Source organism: Pteropus alecto, unplaced genomic scaffold, assembly GCF_000325575.1.
Source record: "Pteropus alecto unplaced genomic scaffold, ASM32557v1 scaffold86, whole genome shotgun sequence".
Classification (NCBI taxonomy): Eukaryota; Metazoa; Chordata; class Mammalia; order Chiroptera; family Pteropodidae; genus Pteropus; species Pteropus alecto.
Window position 1 is genome coordinate 20,523,719 of NW_006442109.1, and position 25,764 is coordinate 20,549,482.

General features: G+C 33.0%; 1 protein-coding gene and 1 pseudogene across 1 annotated transcript in view; one reads left to right on the top strand and one right to left on the bottom strand.

Moving 5' to 3' along the window:
* The window catches only part of DMXL2 (Dmx like 2), a 109,179-nt gene that overhangs the window by 26,575 nt on the left and 56,840 nt on the right, over positions 1–25,764 (top strand). The window contains 6 exon segments of the mRNA XM_025038842.1: positions 197–263; positions 17,761–17,939; positions 19,554–19,737; positions 21,561–21,735; positions 24,933–25,172; positions 25,637–25,763. Coding sequence (XP_024894610.1) covers positions 197–263; positions 17,761–17,939; positions 19,554–19,737; positions 21,561–21,735; positions 24,933–25,172; positions 25,637–25,763 — 972 coding nt within the window.
* LOC112469648 lies at positions 7,853–7,971 on the bottom strand (annotated as a pseudogene).

Below are 25,764 nucleotides of genomic sequence, written 5' to 3' on the forward strand. Positions count from 1 at the left end.
ATGTTAATTGCATTCTTTGGATTCCTAAAGTGAACTTCAGATTAGTTTTAATTAATTAATTTGTATTTTTAAGGAAGTGAAAACAGTCTTGTTCCGATGATGTTAAAAATCTTATTTTGACCATTTTTATATAAGGTGTTCCAGATTTTAAAAATGCTAACTATTTAACTTGTTTTTTTTTTTTTGTTTTGTTTAGAACCTCAGTATCTGTTCATTTGATGGAATGGTCCCCTGATGGTGAATATTTTGCTACTGCTGGAAAGGTAAAGGACCAGACAAAACATTAACAAAAGAAACAAAACAATTAATGCTTCTATTCATTCTCATTTTCAGTTATTTCGTCTGTAAAATTGGGATAATCTTACTCTGCAAAGGTGACCTGAGGAATAGTGGTAGATTTGTAAAAGATCAGGTATGTTTCCCTTAGGTAGTAAGCATTGGAAAGTAATAGTTATTTTTATTATTATTCTTTGACCTTTTAAAAAAGTCTGTGCTTTTTAAAATTAATTTTTATGTTTAGAGTATAGCATACATCCATAATTTAAAAAGTAAAACAGTACCACTAGAGTCAGTGAAAAGAAGCCCTTCATTCTTCCTGCTCTTAAGTCCTGTATCCCGGAGGCAGTTATTTGTGAGATTTCATATTCTGGTACTTCCTCCCATATTCCTAAATAACTTGCTTATGCTCCCATTTCTTGATTTTTTTTTTTTTTTGCTTTTATTTCTGTATATCATCTCTTGCCTTTCTTCTGTGGGCGCTGAGGCTTTAGTTCTCTAGCCGATGTTCCCAACCCTATCTCTTCATAAACATATTCACATAAACACATTCACATAAACATGAGCACATAAACATATTCACTTCCCTTCCTCCTATCTTTCTGTTGTAGATATCTGATAATATTTGCATAAATCAGTATTTATTGTTCACATTGTTGATATGTAAAATGTTCTTCACAGAATACTTTGGAGTTAATAATTTTATTATTTGCTTAGTTTTCTATATACCTGATTCATTCCTTAAACCTCTGATAGGTTTTGAATCTTCTCTCATCACAGTCCCACATAGGAGGTATCTTGGAGATGGGTGTTTTCTTTGCTCCAATCTGACTTAGTTGCTCTCTAAGTCTAAAATAGAGCTATCATTTTGGGATTTTCTTACAGTTGCCTCAGGAGATGCGCTTTGTTTATCTCCTTTGTCAAATTCCCTGTTTCTTAACATCATTTATATTCTTTCCTTGGTTTAATGGAGATATCCTTAGAAAAGATGAATAGGAAGAAAACATTTCAAGGCCTTGAAAGTCTGAACAAGTGTTTCTTCTGTTCTTATGTTTGATTTGGCTGGGCAAAGAATTGGGTTGAAAATAATTTTCCCTCAGAATTTTTTAAGTAATGGTTTTATTGCCTTCTAGCTTCCAGTATTGCCATTTGAGAAGTATAGTGCCATTATGACCATTCTCCCCTCCCCCGCCCCCCATCCCCCGTCCCCGTCTAAAAACCCCGTCCCTGTCTCCAGTTTATAGAGATTTTAAGAATCTTCCCCTTTTCCCTGCTGTTCTGAAATTTCATGATGATCTAATGGTATGGGGTCAGTCATATATAAATATATTAGGATGTATCTCTAAGGGATAAAGACTTTTTTGTATAGGTAATTTGGTGGGTTTCTTCAGTCTGAAAGCTCATGTCCCTCAGTTCAGAGAGATTATTTTATATTATTTTTGTGTTACTTCCTTTCTTTCATGTTGTCTTTTCTCTTTTTCTGGATCTCCCCTTATTCAGATATGGATCCTTCTGTATTGATCCTCTAATTCACTCTTTTTCTCTCTCCTCTTGTCCATCTCTTCATCTTTTTTATTTTTTATTTAAAAACTTTTTTTCATCTCTTTATATTTTTGTTCAGTTTCTGAAAGATTTTTCAGCTTAAATTCTGAGATAATTATTTCCTGTTATCACGTTTTTAATTTTCAAGAGTTTTTTTCTTATATGAATATTCTTTTTTAAAATTATAAATATTTTAAAAATAGATAATATATATAAAACTTACATATAAGATATGATAATTAAACAAATACATGTGACCTCATTACTCAATTTGAGACAACACAAAACTAATGGTTTTTTTACCTTCCTGCTTGCATCTGCTCCTTCCCTCCCACCCAAGCAACTAGAATTCTGAATTTTATGTTTTATTTCATTGTCTTTTTTTTATAGTGTTACATGTATGAATTCTCAAATCATATGTTTAGTTTTGCATAGTTTTGAACTTGTAAAAACGATACCATGCAGTTATTAAAATACAGTTTCAAGATATTAAAAATTTGTGATAATAGCCATAATATACTTTTAAATTAATGTATTTAGTAACAAAAATAACATTTAAAAATGATATTTAAAAATCACAAGTTAAAGCGTAATTGTATTATTGTATATGGAATTTAAACTTCCATAATACTTCACAAGGGAAGGATAGGTTTTCCAAGAACACCAGAATTCATCCAAGGCTTTTGAATTAATCTCTAGTTGTAGAGCACTCAGCTGTTTCATGGCTGAATAATTACTAGGCACAGAAGTAGTTACTCAAACAGTTGATGACATCACAGACAGGAAGACTGTACAACATTACAGACAGAAAGACTGCAATTGTGCATAGTTTTGTAAATTATGTAATAACTCCTAATTTCAAAGTAGTGAGGAATATACAAACTATTTTGAAATGTCTGCAGGACTGTAATGTGATATTAAAAATTTTGTGATTTCTCTTAGAGACAAAGTCACGTGCTGCTAAGAATACTTTGCTTTGTTACTTATATTTGTAACTGAAATTTAGCATTTCCTTCAATTAGCAGTTATGAAAATAGAGAAGTAATTGTTCTCCACTCAAATTAATGGTAATTCTGGGTCTTAGTTGTCTTGATTTCTCAAGAAGTAGACCTGAGGCAAGGATTTGAGTATTAAGTAATTAACATGGGGAACGATCACAAAGGAATATACTTGATTCAAGGCCAGGAAGTGAAAGAGTTTAGTGAGGGTATGTTATCATGCAGGTGGTTGGTTAAAAAGCTTGTCTCTGGGTAACTGGGAGCCAGTGTTCCTCACAACCTGTTGTTTCTCTCACATGTTCTTCACATGTTAGTCGTTGTATGAGGGCTGGTAAGGGCTGGACAGTTATTCTCAGCACTTGTGAACAACTCTTAGAAAACCCCAGGCAAAGAGGTATAGATGGCTGTCAGTTGGAGCCGATACACTAAAATGCTAAGACGTGAGAGGATACAGCTGATGTATCAAAAATGTCTTTTATGTCTTGAATTCTATCCACTAGCCCCTTGGGTGAGAGGACCTCAGGTGAAGAACCTCTGGTCTAAAATGTGGACATTTTATTTTTGTCTTCCACATTTAGGTCTAAAATCCCATGTGGAATAATTTTTAGGTATGGTTTGAGTTTCATTTTTCCTATATGGATATCCAGTTGTCCACAATTTATTTAAAAGCCAGTTTCTCCATTGCTGTGTATTAGCACCTTTGCCATAAAATCAAATGTCCATATTTGTGTGGGTCTGTTTGTGAGTTCTTTTTCTAGTCTATTGGTCTTTCCTTGTACCAGTTCCACTTGTCTTAATTGTTGTAGCTTTTAAATGGTTTTGATATCTGCTGGAATTAATCCTCTTATCTTGTTTTTCTTTAAGAATATCTTATCCTTGACCTTTTATGTTTCCATATTAATCTTAGAATAGCTTAGAATAAGTGTTATAAAACAAAAACCCTCTTGTGATTTTGATTGGTATTGCATTCATATAGATTAGTTTGAGAAAAATTGACATCTTTACCATTAACTCTCCCATCAATGAACGTGACATAGCTCTTCATTTACTTTAGATCTTTTTATTTCTCTCAGTAATGTTTTATAATTTTCTGTGTTTCCTGAACATCTGTTACATTCATCCCTAGGTTTTTGATATTTTTGATCTTGTTAGAAATGGCATAAATTTCATTTTATAATTGTTACTGGTATATAGAAATGCAATTTTTGTATATTGAGTTTATACCCAGCAATCTTACTTAACTCATTAATTTTATTAAGTCGATCGTTTTGGATTTTCTATGTGCACAATTATATTACCTGTGAATAATGACAATTTTATTTCATCTTTTGTAACTTTTGGGTGTTTAATATCGTTTTCTTTTTTTTTTACCACAGTATCTAAGACCTCTAGTGTAATGTTGAATAAAATTGGTAAGAGTAGGTATCTTCTGCTTATTCCCAGTCTCAAAAGGATACCTTTGCTGTGTCACCAATATGATATTTACTATAGGTATTTACTATAGATAACCTTTTTCAGATATAGTTTTCTTCTTATTTGTAGTTTGCTAGAATTTTCTTTTTTAAATCACAAATACTGTCGAATCTTAAATGCTTTTTCTGTATCTATTGGGATAATTTTTTTTCTTTTTTGCTCTTTAATAAGGTGAAATACACAGACTTATTTTCAAGTGTTAAGTAAACAAACTTTGTGTTTCTGGAATAATCCTAGCTTGACTGTAATGTATCATCCTTACTGGAATTGGTTTGCTAATATTTGGTTTAGGATTTATGAGATCTGTAAAGAATGAGATTTGGCAAATAGTTTTTCCTTTTTTGTATTTTACTTGACAGGTTTTGGTGTCACTTTCACGCTGGCCTCATAAAATGGGTTGGAAAATTCTCTTTTATCTACCTATGAAAGAATTTTTGTAAGACTGGTATAGCTTTATCCTTAAATAATTGCTGGTAAAACCATCTGGACCAGTAATTTTCTTTGTGGGATTCAGTTTTTTAAATAGTTATAGAGCTATTCTGATGTTGTATTTCCTTTTTTATTGTCAGTTTTGATAAGTTATATTTATCTAGAATTTGCCAGTTTTATCTAAAGTTCCAAATTTATTGGCAAAAGTTATGCAGAATATCTTTTTAATGCTTGTAATACATGTGTGATGATTTCTTTTTCATTTTTAATATTGGTTATTTGTGCCTTCTCTTTTTTTTCTTGATTTATTTCTCTGAAGATTTGTCAGTTTTATGTTTTCAAAAAACTAAGTTTTGTTTTTGTATTGTATATTTGTTTTCTGTTTCATTTATTTCTGTTCAGTTGTTCTATTGTTTTTTTTCAAAATCTTTAGATAAATGTTCAGCCTTTTCCGTTTGTAGTATATACATTTAACACTGGATTTCTCTGTAAGCTTAGCTTTATTTCATAAGTTTTTTTAATACTATAAGTTTTAATATGTATTATTTTTATTCTAAACATAAATTTTACTAATTTTTTTGACTCATTTCTAACCAATGGGTTGTCCAGGGAATGGATTAGAATCAGGTTCAGTTATTTTTGGGGTGGGGGTAGATGGTGCAGGAGTACTTTATTGGTGGTGACAATTTTTATTTTGCATTAAGTAAAACTTACAGTAATTTGTAGTTAGAACAGTAACTACAAGTTCTGTAATGACAGCAACTACTAATTATTGAGAGTTTTATACCAGAAACTGTGCCTTCAAAAGCTAATAGGGCAGACAGTATTCTCCCTGTTTTATAGAAAGGGAAACTGCAGCTTGAGAACTTTTCTAAGAATACAGAGCTAGTTGAAAGGTAGAGCTGGGATTTTAATCCAGATGTGTTGTATATCAAAGCACCATATCAACTAGCTTTGCATTTCACTGAGAAAGTACTTACTGTGAGTGCATTTGTGGGAATTCTTTGAGGCCTGGGTTGAGTGTGCATTCTTCCAGAAAAGGTTTATGTAGCTTCACCAGGCACCCAATTCAGACTGAATTCTCAGCTTGGAAGTTGTTGAGCCACACAGATAGGGTGTGTTTGGGTCTCATGAGGCCTGTTTTGTGGTTATAAATGCCCAGTGGAGACTTCCCTCCGCTTAGAGTCTAGGTGCAGATGGATCCTTCCTTATCACCAAATCCCTTTTCAGAGAGAGATTTTTCTTGATTTCACCCTTTCATTAGAATTTTTTTTAACATTATGCGGTGTCTCTGATCTGACTTCTCACCTTACATAGACTCTATGTGTTGTCTCTGTGTAGCTATTTAAAACCGAAGCTCTATGCCACTGGGTTTTGGTAGATTCCCTTATGACGATCCAGTCACCCACTTCAGCATTTGTTTACTAACGGTTCTTGCCTGAAAAAATAAATGCAGTCAGAAGAGAACTTTTGATAAGTTCCCACCCCCTACCTGTATCTTTCCATCTCCCTACATTTGTGTCTTTTTGTTATGCCTGCCTTTATGTTGCCATGGATGACCTGTCTGTGCTTTTGTACAAGGCCAGTTTCTTCTTTTGTGTTCTAGATGCCATTTTTTTCTTGCTTACTCAGGGACTTCACTGTCATAGTTGTCTCCCTTCTTCTCAGTTTTCCTTTCTCCACTGGGTCATCACATGAGCATATGTTATGGACTGAATGTTTGTGTTCCTTATAAATTCGTATGTTGAAGCCCTGACCCCCAATGTGATGGTATTTGGAGATGGGACCTTTGGGTGATAATTAAGGTTGGGTGAGGTCATAAGAGTTCCCTGATGATAAAAATAGTCCCTTTATAAGAAGAGACACTAAAGAGCTTGCTCTCTCTCTGCCACATGAAGACACAGCAAGAAGGTAGCTGTCTGCAAGCCAGGAACAGAGCTCTCACCAGAACCTGACCATGCTGGCATCCTGATCTCAGAATTCCAGCCTCCAAAACGAGAAAATCAGTTCCTTTAAGTCACCAAGTCTATGGTATTTTGTTATGGCAGCCTGAGCTAATTAATACAGCATAGCAAACCGTATGCGCTATAATTGTGCCCTTTCTAAAAATTACAGCAGTAACAAAAGCCCTCTCTTAACCTCTCTCAGCTTCTGCTGCATTTCCCTGCCCTCCTTATGGCACCTTGAAAGAGTTGCTTGTTGTTGCTGTCTCTAAGATTTTCTCCTCATTTTCTATTGCATCCACTCACCACCACTCTGTAACTCATCAGTGAGTTCCTGTTACTGAATCCTGTGGTTAGTTCTTACTTAACCTGTTAGCATGATTTAACACAGTTGGCTACTTCTTCCACCATGAACACTTTCTTCAGTTTACTTCCAGGATGCAGCACACTCTTGATCTTCTTTTTAACTTTCCGGCTGCCCCACCCCTCTTAGTTTGCTAGTGTCACCTTCTCTTTCGTACTTTTAAATGTCGCAGCACCCCAGGGCTTATTTCTTGGACTTTTTCTCTGGCCATACACATTCCTTTGGCAGTCTCATCTTATCTCATGGTTTCAAGTGCATTGAAATTTGTATCATTTTGCCCGTACATCTCCCCTGAACTCCAGACTTATGTATATAACTCTTGCACATTTTCAAGTAAATGTGTCTAAAATGGAACTCCTGTTCTCCATCCTCCATCCCCAGTCCATACCCCTGATGGCTCTACTAGACTTCAGAATAGAATATATCCACAATCTACTCATTTTTTTTTTACCACCTCCATTCATCAGTCTCCCATCTTTTGCTGCGTTCTTGTACAGTGTATTTTCAAACCAGCAGTTGGAGTGATCTTTTCAAAAATGTTAAATCAGATCATGTCATTACTCTGTTCAAAACTGTCAAAAGGTTTCTCATTTCATTCAGTAAAAGCCCAAGTCTTTATGATGGCTTATGAGGTCCCATGCTTACCAGATCCCCTATCAGTTCTTTGACCTTATCTCTTGTTACTCTCACCTACTACTGTGCTTTTTTTTAATTTTTAAATTTTTAAATTTTTAAATTTTTTAGGTGAGGCAACACTTGGTTGACCTCACAGATTGCAAGGACCTTGTCAGCTTACAATCCCTTATTTTTTTGTTTTTTATTTTTTACATCTACAGCACCTAGTCTTCCTGGGTGGTCTCCTATCCAAGTACTAATCAGGCCCGACCCTGCTTAGCTTCCAAGATCAGACGGGATTGGGCTTGTTCAGGGTAGCATGGCTGTAGACTCCCTGCTGTACTTTTTATTCCCTTTGCCTGCCTTAATTTTACTCATGATACTTATTACTAGAAGTCTGTAGTAGTTTTCTGTTATGGTGTAACAAATTATCACAAATTTAGCAGCTTAAAACTACACATTTATTATCTGAACTTTTGTGGGTTAGGTGTCTGGGCATTGTGTAGCTGGGTGCTGTGATCAGGGACTCTAAAGTTTGCAATAAAGGTATCAGGCTGAATTCTTACCTTAAGGCTCAACTAGGGCAGAATCTTCTTCCACACTTACTCAGGTTGTTAGTAGAGTTTCTTTCTCTGTATGACTCAGGGCTTGGCTTTTTGCCTGCTGTTGGCTGGAGGCCTCCTCGGTCCCTAGAGGCTGCCTGCAGTTCTTTGCCATGTGGACTTCCCTTTTCCTCTTCTTCTCCTCCTCTGCCTCCTCCTCCCCCTCACAAATAATAGAGCTGCCTAAACAATTTGGTATAAAGTAAGGAGCCAAAGGAAAACAGGAGAAATAAATACAGATAAATTAGAAGGAAGAAAATTAAACTAGATTTTTAAAAACAAAACACTGAAAATTTTGAAAAGCCAGTTCAGTTGCCTACAGATAATAATAATAAAAAAACTGGAGAGAATATAGATGCTTGAAGAATTTCCCATAAAGTCTGAAAAGCAAGGTTAATAAAGGAAAAACTGTTACTAGAATCATAGGAAAAAACTAAGTAGTAACTTTAAAGCTTCGATCTTTAAAAACTAGCATCCCATTACTCCTAAAAACTTGGCCATGAAAAAACCTGCTTGCCCCACATATTTGTTCTTTTTGCTACTCATATTTCATATTTCTTAGGGTTACCATATATAATATGAGCCCATCGTAGGTAAGGCCATGATGATTTAATAACGGACCAATGAGTGTGATCAGAAAGCTACTCTAGATTCATACTGGAATGCAGCTTTATAATATTCCCAGTTAGTTGTTCTGACATGAGCTTAGATGTGGTTGTGCATATTATGTGGCATTTGAAGCATGTTTTCCTACCAGCCTCTTCTAAATAACCTTAATGGCACTATGATTGTGGGCAGATATCACATACACTTGTTTTCCTTAAAATATATGCTTTTATTTTGTGTATATATATTGTCTGATATACTTTTTATAACAGAACTGGTCAAAGAAAATGCATTTCAGAATTCTAGCAACCTATGTTTATAAGGCGTACAAGAATCTATCATAGTTGGATTCACATCATGATAAACTCTTTCTCTTGAATGTGTATATAACATATAATATGTTAATATATATGCGTATGTATAAAATTTGTCTCTCTATATTTGATAGTGTGTTTTCTAGAGAAAACTGATTTGGAATTTTACCTGAAATTAACAGCCTTCACTTGTTTAGCAAACACCACCATAGGTCCTGAAGTGTTCTCTGTGCCAGCAATCTCGAGATGAAGAGGACAGATAAGGTTTCTGTCCTCATGGACAGAACTTTAACTTCTAGTGAGGAAAGACAGAAAGAACATCATGCATTAATAAATGCTATCCAGAAAATTAACAGAATGGTATAGTATTGTGAGTTGGTGTCCGTTAGCGTGGATGATCTTTAGATAGGTTTTTCTGGGGAAATAACTTTAAGATGAGAACTGATTAATAGGAAAGATACAACTGTGTGAAGTTCAGAGGAAAGTATTTTTGGCCAAGGGAACAAGTGCAAATGCTCTGACATAGGAATTAGCAGGAGTTGTCAATGAACAGCAGAAAGCTGGAGTATAGTGGCTAGATCAAAGTTTGTGATGCTTCCAGGTTAAGATGTCAGATAGGATAGGATAGGAGTTTTCTTGGAGAGGTCAGACTTAGAGATGTGGAGTTTGAGTTCGTTAGCCAAAAGACAGTGTTTAAAGTTATGGGGCTGGGTGAAATTAACTAGGGAGATGATGTATGATGGAGAAGAGAATGGGGCCCAGGATGAAGTCTCAGAATCCTTGAAAATTAAGAAGTAAAAAACAAACAAACAAAAAAACAGGGAGAAATGTATAAAACTGCTGAGAGAGATGGCCACTAAGATAGAAGGAAAACTAGGAGGATGTGGCATTAGAGAAGTGAGAAGGAAAAAAAAATCAAGATAGAGGGAATAGTTATAATTCTGTCAAATGATCTAGAGCACATAGGAGAACAGTTTGAATATGTGTAGATTGGAAAGGACTACCTGTTTATGCATAAACTAAAATATAAACTTTAAACGCTTTTAGAATCATAGTATTTTAATGATCTTAGAGATCATAGAAAGAAGCCGAGGGCTTTGAGCGTAAAGTCCACTTGTTTGCCTCTCTACTGCTCCTACTCAAATTAGCATCTTCCTTCTTCTGGACCCTTAGAGTAGTCTCTTAACTGCATGTCTGACAACCATCCTCTAATCCCATCTTCTAACAGTGCCCGGGGACACCTGAACATACCACTCTCCTACGCACAATCTTTTCATGACTGCTGCCGCTCATAAAATGAGGACCACATTCCTTACCATGGTCTGGGAGGCTGTGCTGTATGATCTGGCCCTCGTGTTCTTCTCCAGCTCCTTCCCACCTTAATGCTTACTGATCACCTTTCAGAGCCTTGAATGAGCCAAGCTCTTCACTGCTTTCAACCCTTTGTATACGCTATTCTTTCTGTAGAGAATGTTCATCCTTCCCTATTCTTTGGTCATCTTCTATGTATCTTTCAGCTCTGTTTAAATATCACTTTTTTTAAGGGAACCTGACTTCCCAGACAAGGTCACATCTCTCAATTAAATATTCTCATAGTAGGATTCTCAGTTCTAGCACTTACCATAATTTTGATTAAAACAGTACTTTATATCCTTAATTACTGTTGTGTTCCCATCTAGAGTATAAACTCTGTGTAATTAGGCAATATATTTTATTATCTCTGTCTCTTCCCTTGCCCCACCTACCTATATCCCCAGCAGTACACATAGTGCTTGCATTCAATAAATTTGTTCGAAAGAATCATGTGACCATTCCATAGTGTACAGGCAGTTAATAGCACATCATTATCCATTTGTATGTTACAGATTGATTTTAACTCTAAAATGGATATGAAAGCCATTGAATTTGCTCAAAGTAAAATTTGGGTCTTTAATAAATCTATCTGGACATGATCAGATGTAATATAATTGGTTCTTATGAAATATACTGAAATACATGTCATTGGATTGAATTCAGAAGAGCACATTAATACAGATTACAGAATGCCTTTGCCTCCCTAACAAGACAAATGAACTGATAAAATACTTACAAAAAGTATTGTTTATTTTCTAGATTCTTCTCTTTCTATAGTTGATTTGCCTCATATAGTCTTTTTTAAAAAAAGTTGAACAATAATTCCAGGTATTTTATTTTAACTTATTTAATGATATTATATTTACACTGAAGAATAATTGTTTTCTAAAATACATGTTTGGATTTTAAATCCCTCATATATCCCTCATATATTCTTAATGTTTCTGATGATCCTTCTTTGCTTACCCAGTGTATGGTGTTTGCCTCAGCTGTGTGTCACAACTGGCTGAACTTTGAGACTATTTTAGGATATGTAGTCTTTTGATAGTGTCACTTGGTACTTTAAAAGCTATCAATTACCCATGTGAGATGATCAGTGTTCATTGTCTGAACATCTTATGAATATTTGAGCTTTCATCCTTAATGAATCTGAAAGATGCCTTTGTGCTTCAAACAAAAATAAGCAATGAGACTAAAAGTACATTCTCTCAAACGGGGAAACTAGATTTTAAGTACCTCAAAGGCGGTTCTGTTTGTATACTCCATAATGCCTAATAATATCTTCTTTCTTTTTTTATTGCATACAACCTTAGCAGTTGATTATTGAGTATTTTTTCATTGTATTAGTCATGTTTCCTTACGCTTCTTATATTCAATTCTCCTAAGAGCTAAGTGTTTTGTAATTATATGGAAAGATAAGAATTCCTTACTAGTAAAAATCCTTTGGAAGTTAATAAAATGTGTCATGGATATAAAAAGCTTATTTCCTCACATTTTTGATAAGATAGCACATATAATTAAGATCCTCATGATCAAAAGAACAGAAACTAACTTTGTAATGTTGGCACTTTCCCCGCCACAATCTGTTCTGCTTCTGTTAATAAGTCAAGTTTTTCTGAGTGGATGAAACAGATGGTAACTGTGATCTACCACTAGAAGGCATTTTCCACCGCCTCGGCTGCACATGACAGGATTTCAGTTCAGGTGTTGTGGGAGTCAAATCCAGTTACTTCAGGATTTTTAATATCACAGTTCATTGAGCACTTTTAGTGGTAAGATCTGTTTTTTATAAGTGTGGTAAATTAAATTTTTCTTGGGTTTAAGAGTATTTTAACTTCCTTTATAGGTAATTTAAATCTGGTTGGGGCAGTTTACAGATGTTCGAGTAAAAATCTAAAAAAAAGTTTTAACTTTATTTGAACTTAAAGTCTTACTTATTAAAATAACCTTTTATCCCCACAAGAATATCTGATTAAATCTTCAGGTCAAGAATTATTTTGGGGAGTTTGCTTGCTAGGTATTTAATTAGATTCTGTTTATGTTCATAAAGGTTATATCTAACACTTTAACAATTGGATATTTTGTAAAATTTGAAAGTGATTTAAAATATTGTTTTCACCAAAAATACTTTTGATAGAGGATTACCCCTTTGAGTAAGAAAATTGGGCTTTCTAAGGGGTAGGATGATAACAGTTTTTGAGGAGGGTGATTTTGGTAGGAAGGAAAAGAGAAGACTGCAGAATATTCCCTGAAACTTCTCTTGAGGATGCATCTCTGTTCTTCGATTCAGTGTTTGGGTATTTAAGGATTGGCTTATCAACTGTTTCCTGCCCTTTTTGAAGTGGAAATGTCTTTACTTTTTTAAAAAAACGTAATATATGTTTATCACAAAAAACATGCAGAGAAAGTGAAATCCTCTGCCAAAAAGCCCTACCCCCCGCCCCAAAATGGGCACTATTTTCTATTTAATATATGTTATTTCAGGCTTTCTGATACCTTTGTAAACCACACAGATTCCAGTGAGATCATATCCTTGAAGCTGATTTCCTCATTTAATATATCATAGACACATTGCCGTGTCAATATACGTTGATCCGTATTCTTTTTAAAGATGACATTTTCCATTATATGAATGAATTTAATATAACTAGATAACTACTAATGATCATTAAAGTTCTAATTTTTTCTTTTGCTATCAAAAATGAAATCCTTGTGCATAAATCTTGTCCTATTTCTTTTTTATAATTAACTTTATTGTGGTATAATTAACATAAAATAAAATGTATATTTTTAAATGTTCAGTAAGTTTTGACAGATTTATAGACCCACATAATCACTACCACCAAGTTATGGGACATTTCCATCACTTAGAAGGTTTTTTTTTTTAACTGTTCAATTAATCCTCACTTCCTTTCTTAGTGCCAGATAATGGCTGCTCTTTTCTCTCACTATTGATTTGATTTGTCTTCCCTAGAGTTTCACATAAGTGAAATTGTATAGTATATACTCTTTTGTGTCTGGCTTTTTGTATTTACTGTAATGTTTTTGAGATCCATCCATGTTGTCTCCATCAGTAGTTCTCTTTGATGAGTTGTATTCCATTATTTGGATATGTCAAGATTTGTTTATCCATTTACCTACTGATGGATATTTGGGTTGTTGGAGCTTTAGGCTAAAATGAATAAAGCTTTTGTGACTATTTATTTGTAAGTCTGTGTAGATACATTTGTTTTCATTTTTCATGAGTAAAAAATAACGTAGGAGTGGAATTGGTGGTCTTATGGTACTTTACAAAAAAGTGCCAAACTCTTTCTAAAGTTACACCATTTGCATGCCCACCAGCATTTGAATAATTTCAGTTGCTTCACTTTCTTGCCAATATTTGGTATCATAAGCCTTTTTAATATTAGCCATTGTAATAATAGTTGTGTAGTGGTGTCTTATTGTGGTTTTAAGATGCATTTCCCTGACTTCTAATGACCTTGAGCATGTGCTTATTGGCTATTTGTATAATATAGTTTTTTGTATTTGATTTGAAATTATTTTTTTTCCAAATAGATATCTAGGTATTATAGTGGCATTTTTTTTTTGAAAAAGTGTCATTCTCCATTGAATTATCTTCAGCTTTGTTGAACATCATTTTTCATATGTTTGTAGATCTGACCTATTTTGTTTTTATTGAGATATATATACACACACATATATATACATATATACATATATACATATATATATGTGTGTGTATCTATCCATTTCAGCATATATCCTTTTGCTAATATGCTGTCTTAATTATTGTAGCTTTATGGTAAGTTTTGAAGTTAGATAGTCTTTTCCTCTTTGTTCTTTAAAAATGTTTTTGGTAGTATCAATCCTTTGATTTACACACAAATTTTAGAATAAGCCTATCATTTTATACAAGAAAGCCTGCTATGATTTTTGATTGTGCTTACATTGAATCTTTATAGATCAGTTTGGGAAGAATCGACATTAGTAACATTTGGTCTTCGGATCCATCAGTGTGATATATTTATTTATTTAGGTCTCCTTTCTCCTTAGCAGTGTTCTGTAGTTCTCAGTGTACATGTCTTGGACATAAAATTTGTTGTTTGTCTTCCTAATGTAAAATGTATTTAAACAAATTACCTTTCCATTTCTTGCTAACATAGAGAAATAGAATTAATATTTGAATTTTGATCTTTAGTCTTAGGATCTTGCTTATAAGTTCGAGCTTTTTTGGTAGATTCCTTAGGATTTTATGAATAAAGACAGTTTTATTTCTTCCTTTCTAATTTGCATGCCTTTCATTTTTTCCCCCCTTATCCACCTTGTTGCAAGTCTAGGACCTCTAGCACAATGTTGAATAGAATTTATGGGGGCAGACATCCTTGTATTGTTCAGTCTTTCACAATTACATTTAAGTTGTAGGTTTATTGTAAATATACTTGAGCAAGTTGCGGCTGTTCCCTTCTATTCCTAGTTTGCTGGCATCTTCCCCCTTCCCCAACCCCATGAATTAATGTTTACTTTTGTCATATACAGTTGACCTTTGAACAACAGGATTTGAACTGCTCAGGTCCATTTATACACAGATTTTTTTCAATAAATATACAGTCAGCCATCTGTATCTTCGGGGTTCACACCCATGGATTCAACCAATCGCAGATTGAAAATAGTATATTTTTGACTTGCAGTTGGGAATCTGGATGCCGCGGACTGACTGTGCATTGTTCTACACTATTTTATATAAATAACTTGAACATCCATGAACTTTGGTATCTTTGCGGGAGGTGGGGGGCCTGGAACCAGTTCTCCAGGGAATAACTGAAGTTTCTGGGGAGTCAAAAGTTATACATGGATTTCTGACTGCAGGAGATGAATGTCGACATCCCCTACCCCCATGTTGTTCAAGGGTCAACTGTATTGAGATAATTATATGAGTTTTCTTTTTCATTCTGTTGATATGGCCAATTATAATGATTTATTTTTCAAATGTTAAACCCGCTTTGCTTTGCTAGAATAAATTCCACTTGGTCATGATTTTTAAATGTGTACTGCTGGATTAAGTTTGCTAATAATTTATTAAAAATGTTTGAATCTCTAGTCAAGAAAGGTATTTATTTATAGTTTTCTTATGTCTTTGCCTGGTTTTGTACTGTTCTTATACATTTAGTCCCTTTCCTCAGTTTTCTGAAATAATTCATGTAGGGTTGGTGCTATTTATTCCTAAAATTTTGTTAAAATTCATCAATGAAACCATTTGGGCTTGGGTTTTAGTTGTAGTTGTTGTTTTTTTTAATGAGAAGATCTCAAATTGTGAATTCAACATTTTTAATAGATGTAGAGCTATTTAGTTTTTCTTTTTATACCTTTGTCAGTTTTTGAAATTGTCTTTCAAGGAACTTGTTTATTTAACATAAATTGTTGAATTTATTGTGACGAAATTATAATATTCTTTCATTATTATTTTACTGTTTGTAGGATCCGTAGTCATGTCTTGATATAATGGTAATTTGTGTTTTTTCTCTAAATATTTCTGATCATTCTAGATAGATAAACTTATTGAATTTTCAAAAATAGTTTTTGAATTGATTTCTCTATATTTTTTGTATTTTATTTCATTGATTTTCATTCTTTCTTGCATTTACTTCCTGTGTGTTCACTTTGCTCTTCTTTTACTTGCTGCTTCAGGTAGAATCTTAGACCATTGATTTAAGATCGTTTTGTTTTTTTTGACAGAAGCACTTAAAGCTATATATTTCCTTTTGAGCACTTATGTAGCTGTAACCCCCAAATTTTGGTGTTTTGCTTTAAATTTCATTCAGTTCAACATATTTTAAAATTCCCCTTGTAATTTAAGTGTTTTATTTTAGTTTCCAAATATGTGGAAATTTTCTAACTATTTTCTGTCAATGATTTCTGATTTACTTTTGTGTGGCTTAAGAGTTTTAACCAGTAACAGATGAAAGTGGGGCTTCTTTGAGGGGGAAGCTGATGGGAATGATAGAAGGGGCTAGAATGCTGCCTGCTTGTGGAGCTCTCTGCCTATTCTTTATGACTCCTGCAGGGCTCTGAGGTACCTCTATGATAGGGTCTTTATGATACATAATCTGAAACCACGGCCATAGATTGCACAGTAAATTTGGTTAGGTGAAAATGATGCTAAGGTGAAGAAAGTACTTGGAGGAAAGCAACTAGTACATTCATTGTTAAGTAGTTGTCTCAGAATAAGCACTTAAAAAGATTTAGTGCTTATAATTCAAATATCCAAATAAATGAAACGTTATTGGAAACATACATTATGCAGTATAAATTGAGAATGAGTACCAAGAAGGAAAAAAACAGAATTGCTTGTCTAGTCCAGATAAAAATATTTAGACCTATACATACTTTTCAGGAATACATAATTTTATTGGTTCTTACAGATTGAGATTTTTATTTAAAAACCTTTTTTTTCCCTTAATACACTTTTCACCATTGAAGATAAAGCATTAAAGATAGTTTCTGTTAAATAAGATACAATTATATAGGTCTCTAACAAAATTATTACAGCTAAGTAAAATGATTAAGTCAGTACCTATTGTTACACTGGTAAATATCTTAGGTGAGCATGGAGACGGTTCTTGACAACTACCTAAATGCCCTCTTATCATTTAGGGATCAGAAAACTAGCCCATGAACTAAGAATGGTTTTTACATTTTTTAAAGGGTGTATCACAAAATCAAGAAGGAACTGTGTCAGACTGTGTGGTCCACAAAGCCTAACTTATACTCTCTGGCTCTTTACAGGAAAAGTTTTCTGATGCCTGACTTAGAATAAGAAACAATTCATATTTAAAAAGAGTTTGTTTCACCCTTACAGATCTCTTCAAGAAGGGAAGGATGATAACAATGACTGATAACATAGCATCTTTCTTATCTTTTATCTTATTCAAGGGTCTAAGATCAGGTTTCAGACCTTTTCTCTACAGTTACCCATGTATATTTGAATGGCAGAATTTGGCATCAGCCTCTATTTGAAAACCACCACTATGCAGAGAAAATTTATAATGAACAAGTGGTCCATATATTTTTCAAGAATAGAATTCTTTAGAGTAATATAAATCATGTTAGATTTAGTTTTGTACTATTTATAGGTCAACATTAGTTTTTTTATGTATAGCTTAATTTTTAAAGCTTCTTCAAACCACTTAAACATCTAATTGTGTATATACAAATTATTTTATGTTGATCTATATATTTTTGCAGGATGATTGTCTTTTGAAAGTGTGGTATCCTATGACTGGATGGAAGTCTTCGATTATACCTCAGGATCATCATGAAGTGAAAAGGAGACAGGCGTCTACCCAATTTTCCTTTGTTTACTTGGCACATCCTCGAACTGTTACAGGTTTTTCATGGCGTAAAACTAGCAAGTATATGCCCAGGTTAGAGAAATGTATCACATAACTTTAGTTTTTATATTTACATGTTTGTAAAAATAGGCTCTGGTGTCAACTGCCTGAATTCAGATCCTATTGTTGTTACTAGCTTCATGAGCTTTTGATTAAATTTCTTAGGCACTCTATGCCTCAGTTTTTCTCTGTAAAATGAAGAATCCGTTATGAGACTAGAATGTGTTAGTGCATATGAATGCTTAGAATAGGTCTTTGCACATAGTATGTGCTCAGATGGCGCTAGCCTGTATCATTAGCAGTAGCAGCAGTAGTAGAAGATTCTAGGAAGGAAATGTTTGCAAGTAACAGGAAAGCACACCATTGAGGGGAAATAAAACAGTAATAAACTGTCAATAATATGCATGGTGGGAAAGCATGTTATATACAGTCAATAAAGTGGCCAGGTTTTTCTTAGGGTTATCAACAGACCCTTATCAAAGGATTATTATTATAAATTTTTACAGCATCTTTTGAAAATATTTAGAAGATTAAATAAACTACAAAACAGGTCATACAAATGATTCCTGTATTATACAATTCTAAAAGAACGTGCTTAGAAATCTGTATTCATTCTTGAAAGAGGGTTACTTCATCTGCTAAATATATCTGAGAACTGTTTACACTTGATGGGAAATCCAGCACACATTATAGAGGTGCTCAGTAAATGATAACGTGGGGAATTTATACATTTTTGGAATAAAATGTTTATTCTTCTTAAGTTATTGGCATTTATTGAAAAAACTTGCAAAACTCTTTACCTTTGACCAAGTTAAATTCATTGTAAGCATTTTTTAAAAGGGAGAATGATTTTTTGTTCTTTCTTGATGAGTAGTTAAGTCAGTTCAGCTGCTTGATGCAGTGACATTTTTGCTTGTTTTAACTTAATGGAAATTGATTTATAGTTTGAAATTTTATTTTTCTTACCATTTTATTATGAAGATGCTCATTTGTTTACCTGTTTGTAACTATTTAGATTATATGAAGGTGCAGTTACTACCATAAGCCACATAGTTTAATTACTTTTAATGATCTCTTATTATAGTCATTCTGTAATTTGCAATAATTAGGTTTTCTTTTGTTGTTTAGTTCGTTTTGTTTAGAAGATATTGATATTTCTCCAGAGCCTAGTTTTCAAACAGCACATGTGTAATCTGGCATTCATTTCTCTTTCCTTTGTTAAGACTGCTTCCTAATTTTTGTGATGTTCAGAGCAGTACTGTGTACCATTTCAAGCTCTTTGATCACTCCTTTTTTGTACGGTATAATTTCTGAAGCGGGTGAAAGCAATCTATAGTTTCATTTAGCTTAGCTGTTCAAAGTGTGATTTTAATGAATTAAGGTAAGTATCAGGGACAGTTAGGTTGTTCCTATTTTATGATAACTGATTGCAGCCCTATATCCAACCTCTTCCCTTGTAGTAGTATATGGTGTTTGATCACATTATGAAATAGTGTAATCCATTACCATTACTGGAAAAATAACGTAGGTCATACTGTTAGTTTTGCACTAATGTTATCTTTATATGTGAAGAGCCAAATATTAATAGCCTTTAATCGATAGTGTTGATAGTCATAGTAACTTTTGTTTATTTCTCTTTGTCATTAGAGGTTCTGTTTGTAATGTTTTATTAACTTCATGCCAAGATGGTGTCTGCCGCCTCTGGGCAGAAACCTTATTACCAGAAGACTGTCTTTTGGGTGAGCAAATTTGTGAGACTACCACTTCCAGCATTGCCAGCAACCTTACTCATGCTGGAAGACACAAAGACAGAATACAACATGCTCTTGAGGTACTATATTATTTAAGGTGGTAGTTGAATTTTGAAGACGTGTGTCTAGTGAGAATTTATAAACTAAGATGCAGATAGTGCACATGGTATATGTGATGATAAAATTAATAGCAAAGAACTCTCACTTCGCTTGTTAGATTACTCATTTTATGCCACTTAGAAACCAAATACAGATAGTAATGATCTCAGATAAGTAGTCTAGGTTAATAATGTACATTTAATTCTTTCATTTTGTATGTCAGTTGTGAAAATCTGTAGGAGTAAGCAGTTTTGTAAAGGTTTTACATTTCCTTGAAATTAATTGTAATTAAAAATACTTTGCTTTTGTTTCATTAGGCTTAAATTTTACTTTTATTGTTCTAGTTAAAAATGACTATTTTGGTCCTTAAGAATAACGATATTAAGATATTAGATGCAAGTAAACTTAAATAATTGCTTTATAATTTCTGTGGTTTAATATTTTGAAAGCGAATTAATTTTTCTGATTTTTAAATGTACTATATATGAAATAAAAGTGCTTTCTAACAAAAAAGTGTTTTTAAATTGAATTACTAACTGCTATATAAAATAAAAGCAAAAGTATAAGCAAACATACATAACCAGTCATTTGACAAGTTTTTGCTACACTTTAATAATGTTATTAATTCATAATGTTAAAATTGTTTTTAATAGAAAAAAACTAATTGTCTGGCCCATGAGCTCTTTTGCTTTCCGACATCCTTTCCTCTGAAACTCCTAATGGCAACACCTGTACAATTCTACCTGTACTTAAATGATACATTTTGTTCCTTGGAGAAAATAACCGGCCAGTATTATACCAGGCATGCCAATCTAATTAAAACTCATGATAAATGTCAAAGGTCAAGTGAAAATAATAAGCATTTTGGAACAGGAGTTCTTTACTGTCCATCTTAAACCTATTATCAAAGAAATGAGCAACTCCATAGCAGGGAAACCAGAGGCAGAGGACACACCATAGAATTGATACTGTTTTCCGCATGAAAAGTCATGAGGTCTGTGGAAATTGAAAGGAAGGACCAGATGTGTTACTATAATAGAGGAAGAATTGAGAGGATGCTATTTTTGTTTGACTAAATATGAGGGACAAAGGAACAAATGGGAAATTATTAGAAAGCATGGTATTAGGGGGTGAGTTAAGTGACAGAATAAAGGAATACTGTGAGGCGGGGTTATGGTGTGGAGAAAGAAAATCATACCAAGAATGACAGAACCCTATATCAAAATAGTTCAGATGATCAAGTATGCTGGTAGAGAGTTTTTATCATACAGACATAACTCAATTTAAACAAATCACATTGGTCAACACTTTTATGTCATCTTTCCTTGCTGCCCTTATCTAAGTAGGTTCCCCTTGTTCTATATTTTTGTACCCTCTTTTCTATAATAAGGATCATATATTAAAATTTATGCTGACTGTTCTAAGTAAGAATTTAAGGAGAAATATTCTTTCTGGTAGGAAGATTCAGGAATTCTCCCCCTCCCCCCCTTATGACTAGAATTTCATCTCAGTACTGGGATATTCTGAAAGAACTAGACTTTGAACTCCTAATCTGAATAGAGGTTTCTGTAGATAATATTAAGATTTTTGAGCATCTATTTCTGCTTTGAACTATAAAATATGTAAGAGGTATGGAGAATATATTCAGAATTGTTATACTGTAGTTAAAAGACTTTCCTTTAAAATGACCAGGTTTTACAGAGAGAAAATCATAAAATCCTCAATAATCAAAAGTACTTTGATGAACACTTATTAGACTTAACAGAGTTGGATTTAGTAATTATTGTTATTTTTTTTATTTTAGACAATACACCATTTGAAAAATTTAAGAAAAGGACAAAGGAGATCGTCTGTTCTTGTAACTCACACTGAATTGATGCCTGACCAGGTGGCAACACATGAAGTTCAAAGACACATTTCCCACCATGCAAATGCACTGTGCCATTTTCACATTGCAGCGAGCATCAATCCTGCCACAGGTAAAGGATAGTAAAGTTTTCTTTCTTATAAACATGCTAAAATAAATAAGTAGAAAAGTGGGACTACTTTTATAACCTGTTCTTTATTTTATATTAATATTCCATGTTTTCAAATACTTCTTGATCGGAATAGGAATATAATACAAGGTACTATTTCTTAAATATAGACTATGTGATTCTTGGGGAATAATTTCAAATAAACATTGTTGAGCACTTTTGTCTAGAATATAGCAAGGGTTCTAGGTAAATTGAGCTTTAGTTGAACCTGGGAACACAAGTGGTGGCAGTCTGGTTAATTAGTGTGATTTCCCTCCTTTTATACTTTCACTGTTACTCTTTCTTCTCACATTGTCTTTATAACTTTATCTAAATGTATAGTTTTTCTTCCATTTCAGCATATCTCGTTTTCTACTCCCATTGACTTTCTCGTTCTAATGTAGGAAAAAGATGTATTGTTTTTTTCTAACCTTGATATTTTCTTTTTGCTCTTTTTCTCTCATGTGGTTGAGAAGTAATTTGAGTTAGGTTCAGTGTTGGCGAAAGCACATTTATTTGAAAGCTTCTCTTTAAGAGTATTATTTTCTTTCTGCATGAAAAACATGAGAAGGCCTATAAGTTTCAAATTACGTTGCTGGTAGAACTATAGTTATATAAAGTTATAGTCATGTTTTATTGAAATGGACGTCTATTGCTTCAGAGTGCTGAAGACTTTATTTTTAAAAGTTTGTTCATAAGAAGATGGTATTCAGTAAATACAGTTCCAGAAGGGTGGTCTTTATTTAGGATGCCTCCCCCCATTGTAGCAGTAGCTCTAGAAATATGCTGTCCAATATGGTAGCCACTAGCCACATTTGAGCGCTTGAAATGTGGCTAATCCAAATTGAGATATGCTGCAAAATAAATACCGGATTTGTAAGACTTCGTATCAAAAAAGAATATAAGATCTCAATAATTTTATTTAATATCGGTTACATGCTGAAATGATAATATTTTAAATATTTCGGGTCCATTAAAATATATTAAAATTAAGTTCACCTGTTTATTTTACAGTGTGGCTACTGAAATAAAAATTACTTATGTGCCTTGCATTTGTGGTTTGCATTATATTTCTTTGGACAGTGCTGTGCTAGCTGATTAAATGTTATTTTGTTTATATTATCCTTTCTGATCTAAAATCTTAATTGTATTCTACAATTGTCTTTATAATATTAACTTGTTTTAAAAATGTGGGTGATTTTAGATTTTTATAAATTTTTAACCTTTTTAAAAGAACCTTGAGTTATTGACTGTGATGAAGATCTAAGTTCAGACAAAATGCACTTAGTGATCGTATGCAGTAAATTCAACACATATTAGAAAGCTTGGTTGTTTAACTATGTACACTAATCTAATCAAATGGAATAGGATCATAGGATTGTTCCCTATGGATAGGTGTTCTGTCATATCATTTGAGTCTTACTGACTGGATTTGTTCTTTTTTAAAACAATATTTAACATCATGCATTTGTAGGTACTGTATATAAATACATTTAGGTTCACCAAATTGATTGCTAAATGCAAATAATTTTGTATTGTAGGACTCTTCCTCTTCTCTACCATTTTTTTTTTTAGGAAAATTTTTTGAACCTGCAGTAAAGCTGAAAGCATATTACAATGAAAACCCATATACCCTTTACCCCAATTTGCCAGTTAACATCTTTTCATCTGTTTTTTCCCCCTCTTCTGCTCATGTAACTATATCTTTGTTCTCTCCTCCCTTATTTTTGGCTGAGCCATTTGAAAGTAAAGTTGTCACCGACGTCCTTCATTCCCTAAATATTTTACGACATTATGTAAATATTTCAAAATGTGTTCTAATAAAAAGAGGAGATGCCTTCCTAACCATATTACTGTTATCACATGCAAGGAACATGGATGAAATAATATCATCTAATATATAGTTCATATTAAAGTATAGATTTTTTTGATGCATTCGATGTTCATTTCTCTTTAAACTCTTCTGATCTAGAATAGTCCCTGTGTCTCTCAGTTGTCAAAAATAGTCTCTCAGTCTGAAAAGAGTTATCTCTCAGTTATCTTTTAGAATATCTTATAGTCTGAATATTCATGATAAGGTTTAAGTTAAACAATTTTAGCAAAAATACTAAAGTACATATGAGATGTACTTTTTTATAGGGTTGTTAATTTACAAGTCCTGTTTTATTTGATTTGTTTCATTTTATCAGGGTTGTCATTCAGGAGTTAGAACACCTTGGAGTTTTATTTAACACTGATATTTATTAATAGAACACTACTAGAATATTCTGTGCATTTTATCCTTAGACTGTTACTTCTTTTTACAGAGGACAATATTTTGTTTTGTCTTGTTTTGTTTTTTTGTTTTTATTTTTTATGTTGAATAGATTAGAATATAAATTGGAATTAAGGACATGAATTTTTTGAGTTGTCCTATTTTACATGAACTAGTCTGTCATGAATTTCAGTTACCCCAAATGAATAAAACCATTTATACTTAGAAGTTTGCCTCCCTTCCTGCATTCTTTCTCATTATTATATTTTCCTAACTTTTTAGTAAAGTTTCAAATATTCAGAAGAGTTGGAAGATTAATGCTATGAATACTCAGTTCCTCCACTTTGATTCAACAATTGCTATCATTTTACCACAGTTGCTTTATTTTCTCTCTCTCTACACACACACACATATATGGGTGTGTAAGATTTTTTTCTAATGTTTTTAAAGTAGATTACACATCACCCTTACATATTTTAGCAAGTATCTCCTAAGAGTAAGGAAATTAATCACATAATCACTATATCATTATTATACCTAAGAAAATAAGATATAATTCCATAATCTCTTAATATTAAGTTCATATTTAAATTTCTCTAAATATCTCAAAAATGTCTTTTATAGTTTCTTTTGTGTTTAGCTTTCTGTTCCAAACCAGAATTCGATAAAAGTTTATGCATTTTGTGTATTTGGTTTTTAAATTAGTAATTTAATTCCATGTAAGTCTGTGCCACTCGTTCTTCATATTTACACATATCATTAAATTCAATTGAAGTTTTTACAAATCCTGCTAGAGTTCTGTTGACTTGTTTAGCATTTTTTCTGTGTAAGTGTAGAATTGGTCTTTATAAGCACTATAATAATTTTAGACAATAATTCATATTGAAATATTTTTTTGTTTTCACAGATATTCCAAGTGTCTTGGTTGGCACTGTATTTAACATTGATGATGGAAATGGGGGCTTTGTAGTTCATTGGTTAAACAATAAGGAATTTCATTTTACATCATCTACTGAAATATTTATGCAGCAATTACGAAAACTTTCTGAAAAGCAAGTAGATCATGAAAGTGATGATGCAGATAGAGAAGATGAGGAACATTCACAGGAGGAAAGAGAGAGGGGTTTACATATGAAACTAGACCATGGTTAGTATCCTGTGCTCAGATTTTTTTTTTTCAAGGTCACAAGGTTTTGTGGTGCCCCTTTTAGTTTGTAACCCTTTCTTCCTGCTCTCCTTCCTTTTGACTTTTCCATTCATTCTACAAGTATTTACTGTATGCTTTCTTATAACGTACTAGTTTGAGTAATGTGTTACTTTGGAAGCCATATCCTCTTTTGGGGAACAGGTTTTGCTAACAGTAATAATGATGATAGTGTGAATGAAATTTTGATTTTATTTAAAAGTAAAAAATAGAATAATTTTCAGTTCAGACCAGAAAATAGCTCCCTTCTTTTTTTTCTTTCCTGACCATAAGTTGGAAAAGGGATTTAAAGTTCGTAAAGATGGTATGCTATTTATTTCCAGTCTAGTATGTAAATGAATTTTTATTGTATTATTAGTATGTACTGATAAATTTCTATGTATTGATAAGTTTATTTTCTGATTCAGAGTTATCCCTGGACAGAGAATCTGAGGCAGGTACAGGATCATCAGAACATGAAGATGGAGAACGAGAGGGAAGTCCTAGAACTTATTCACGACCTAGTGTATCAATGCCATTGCCTACTGTCCTGCTT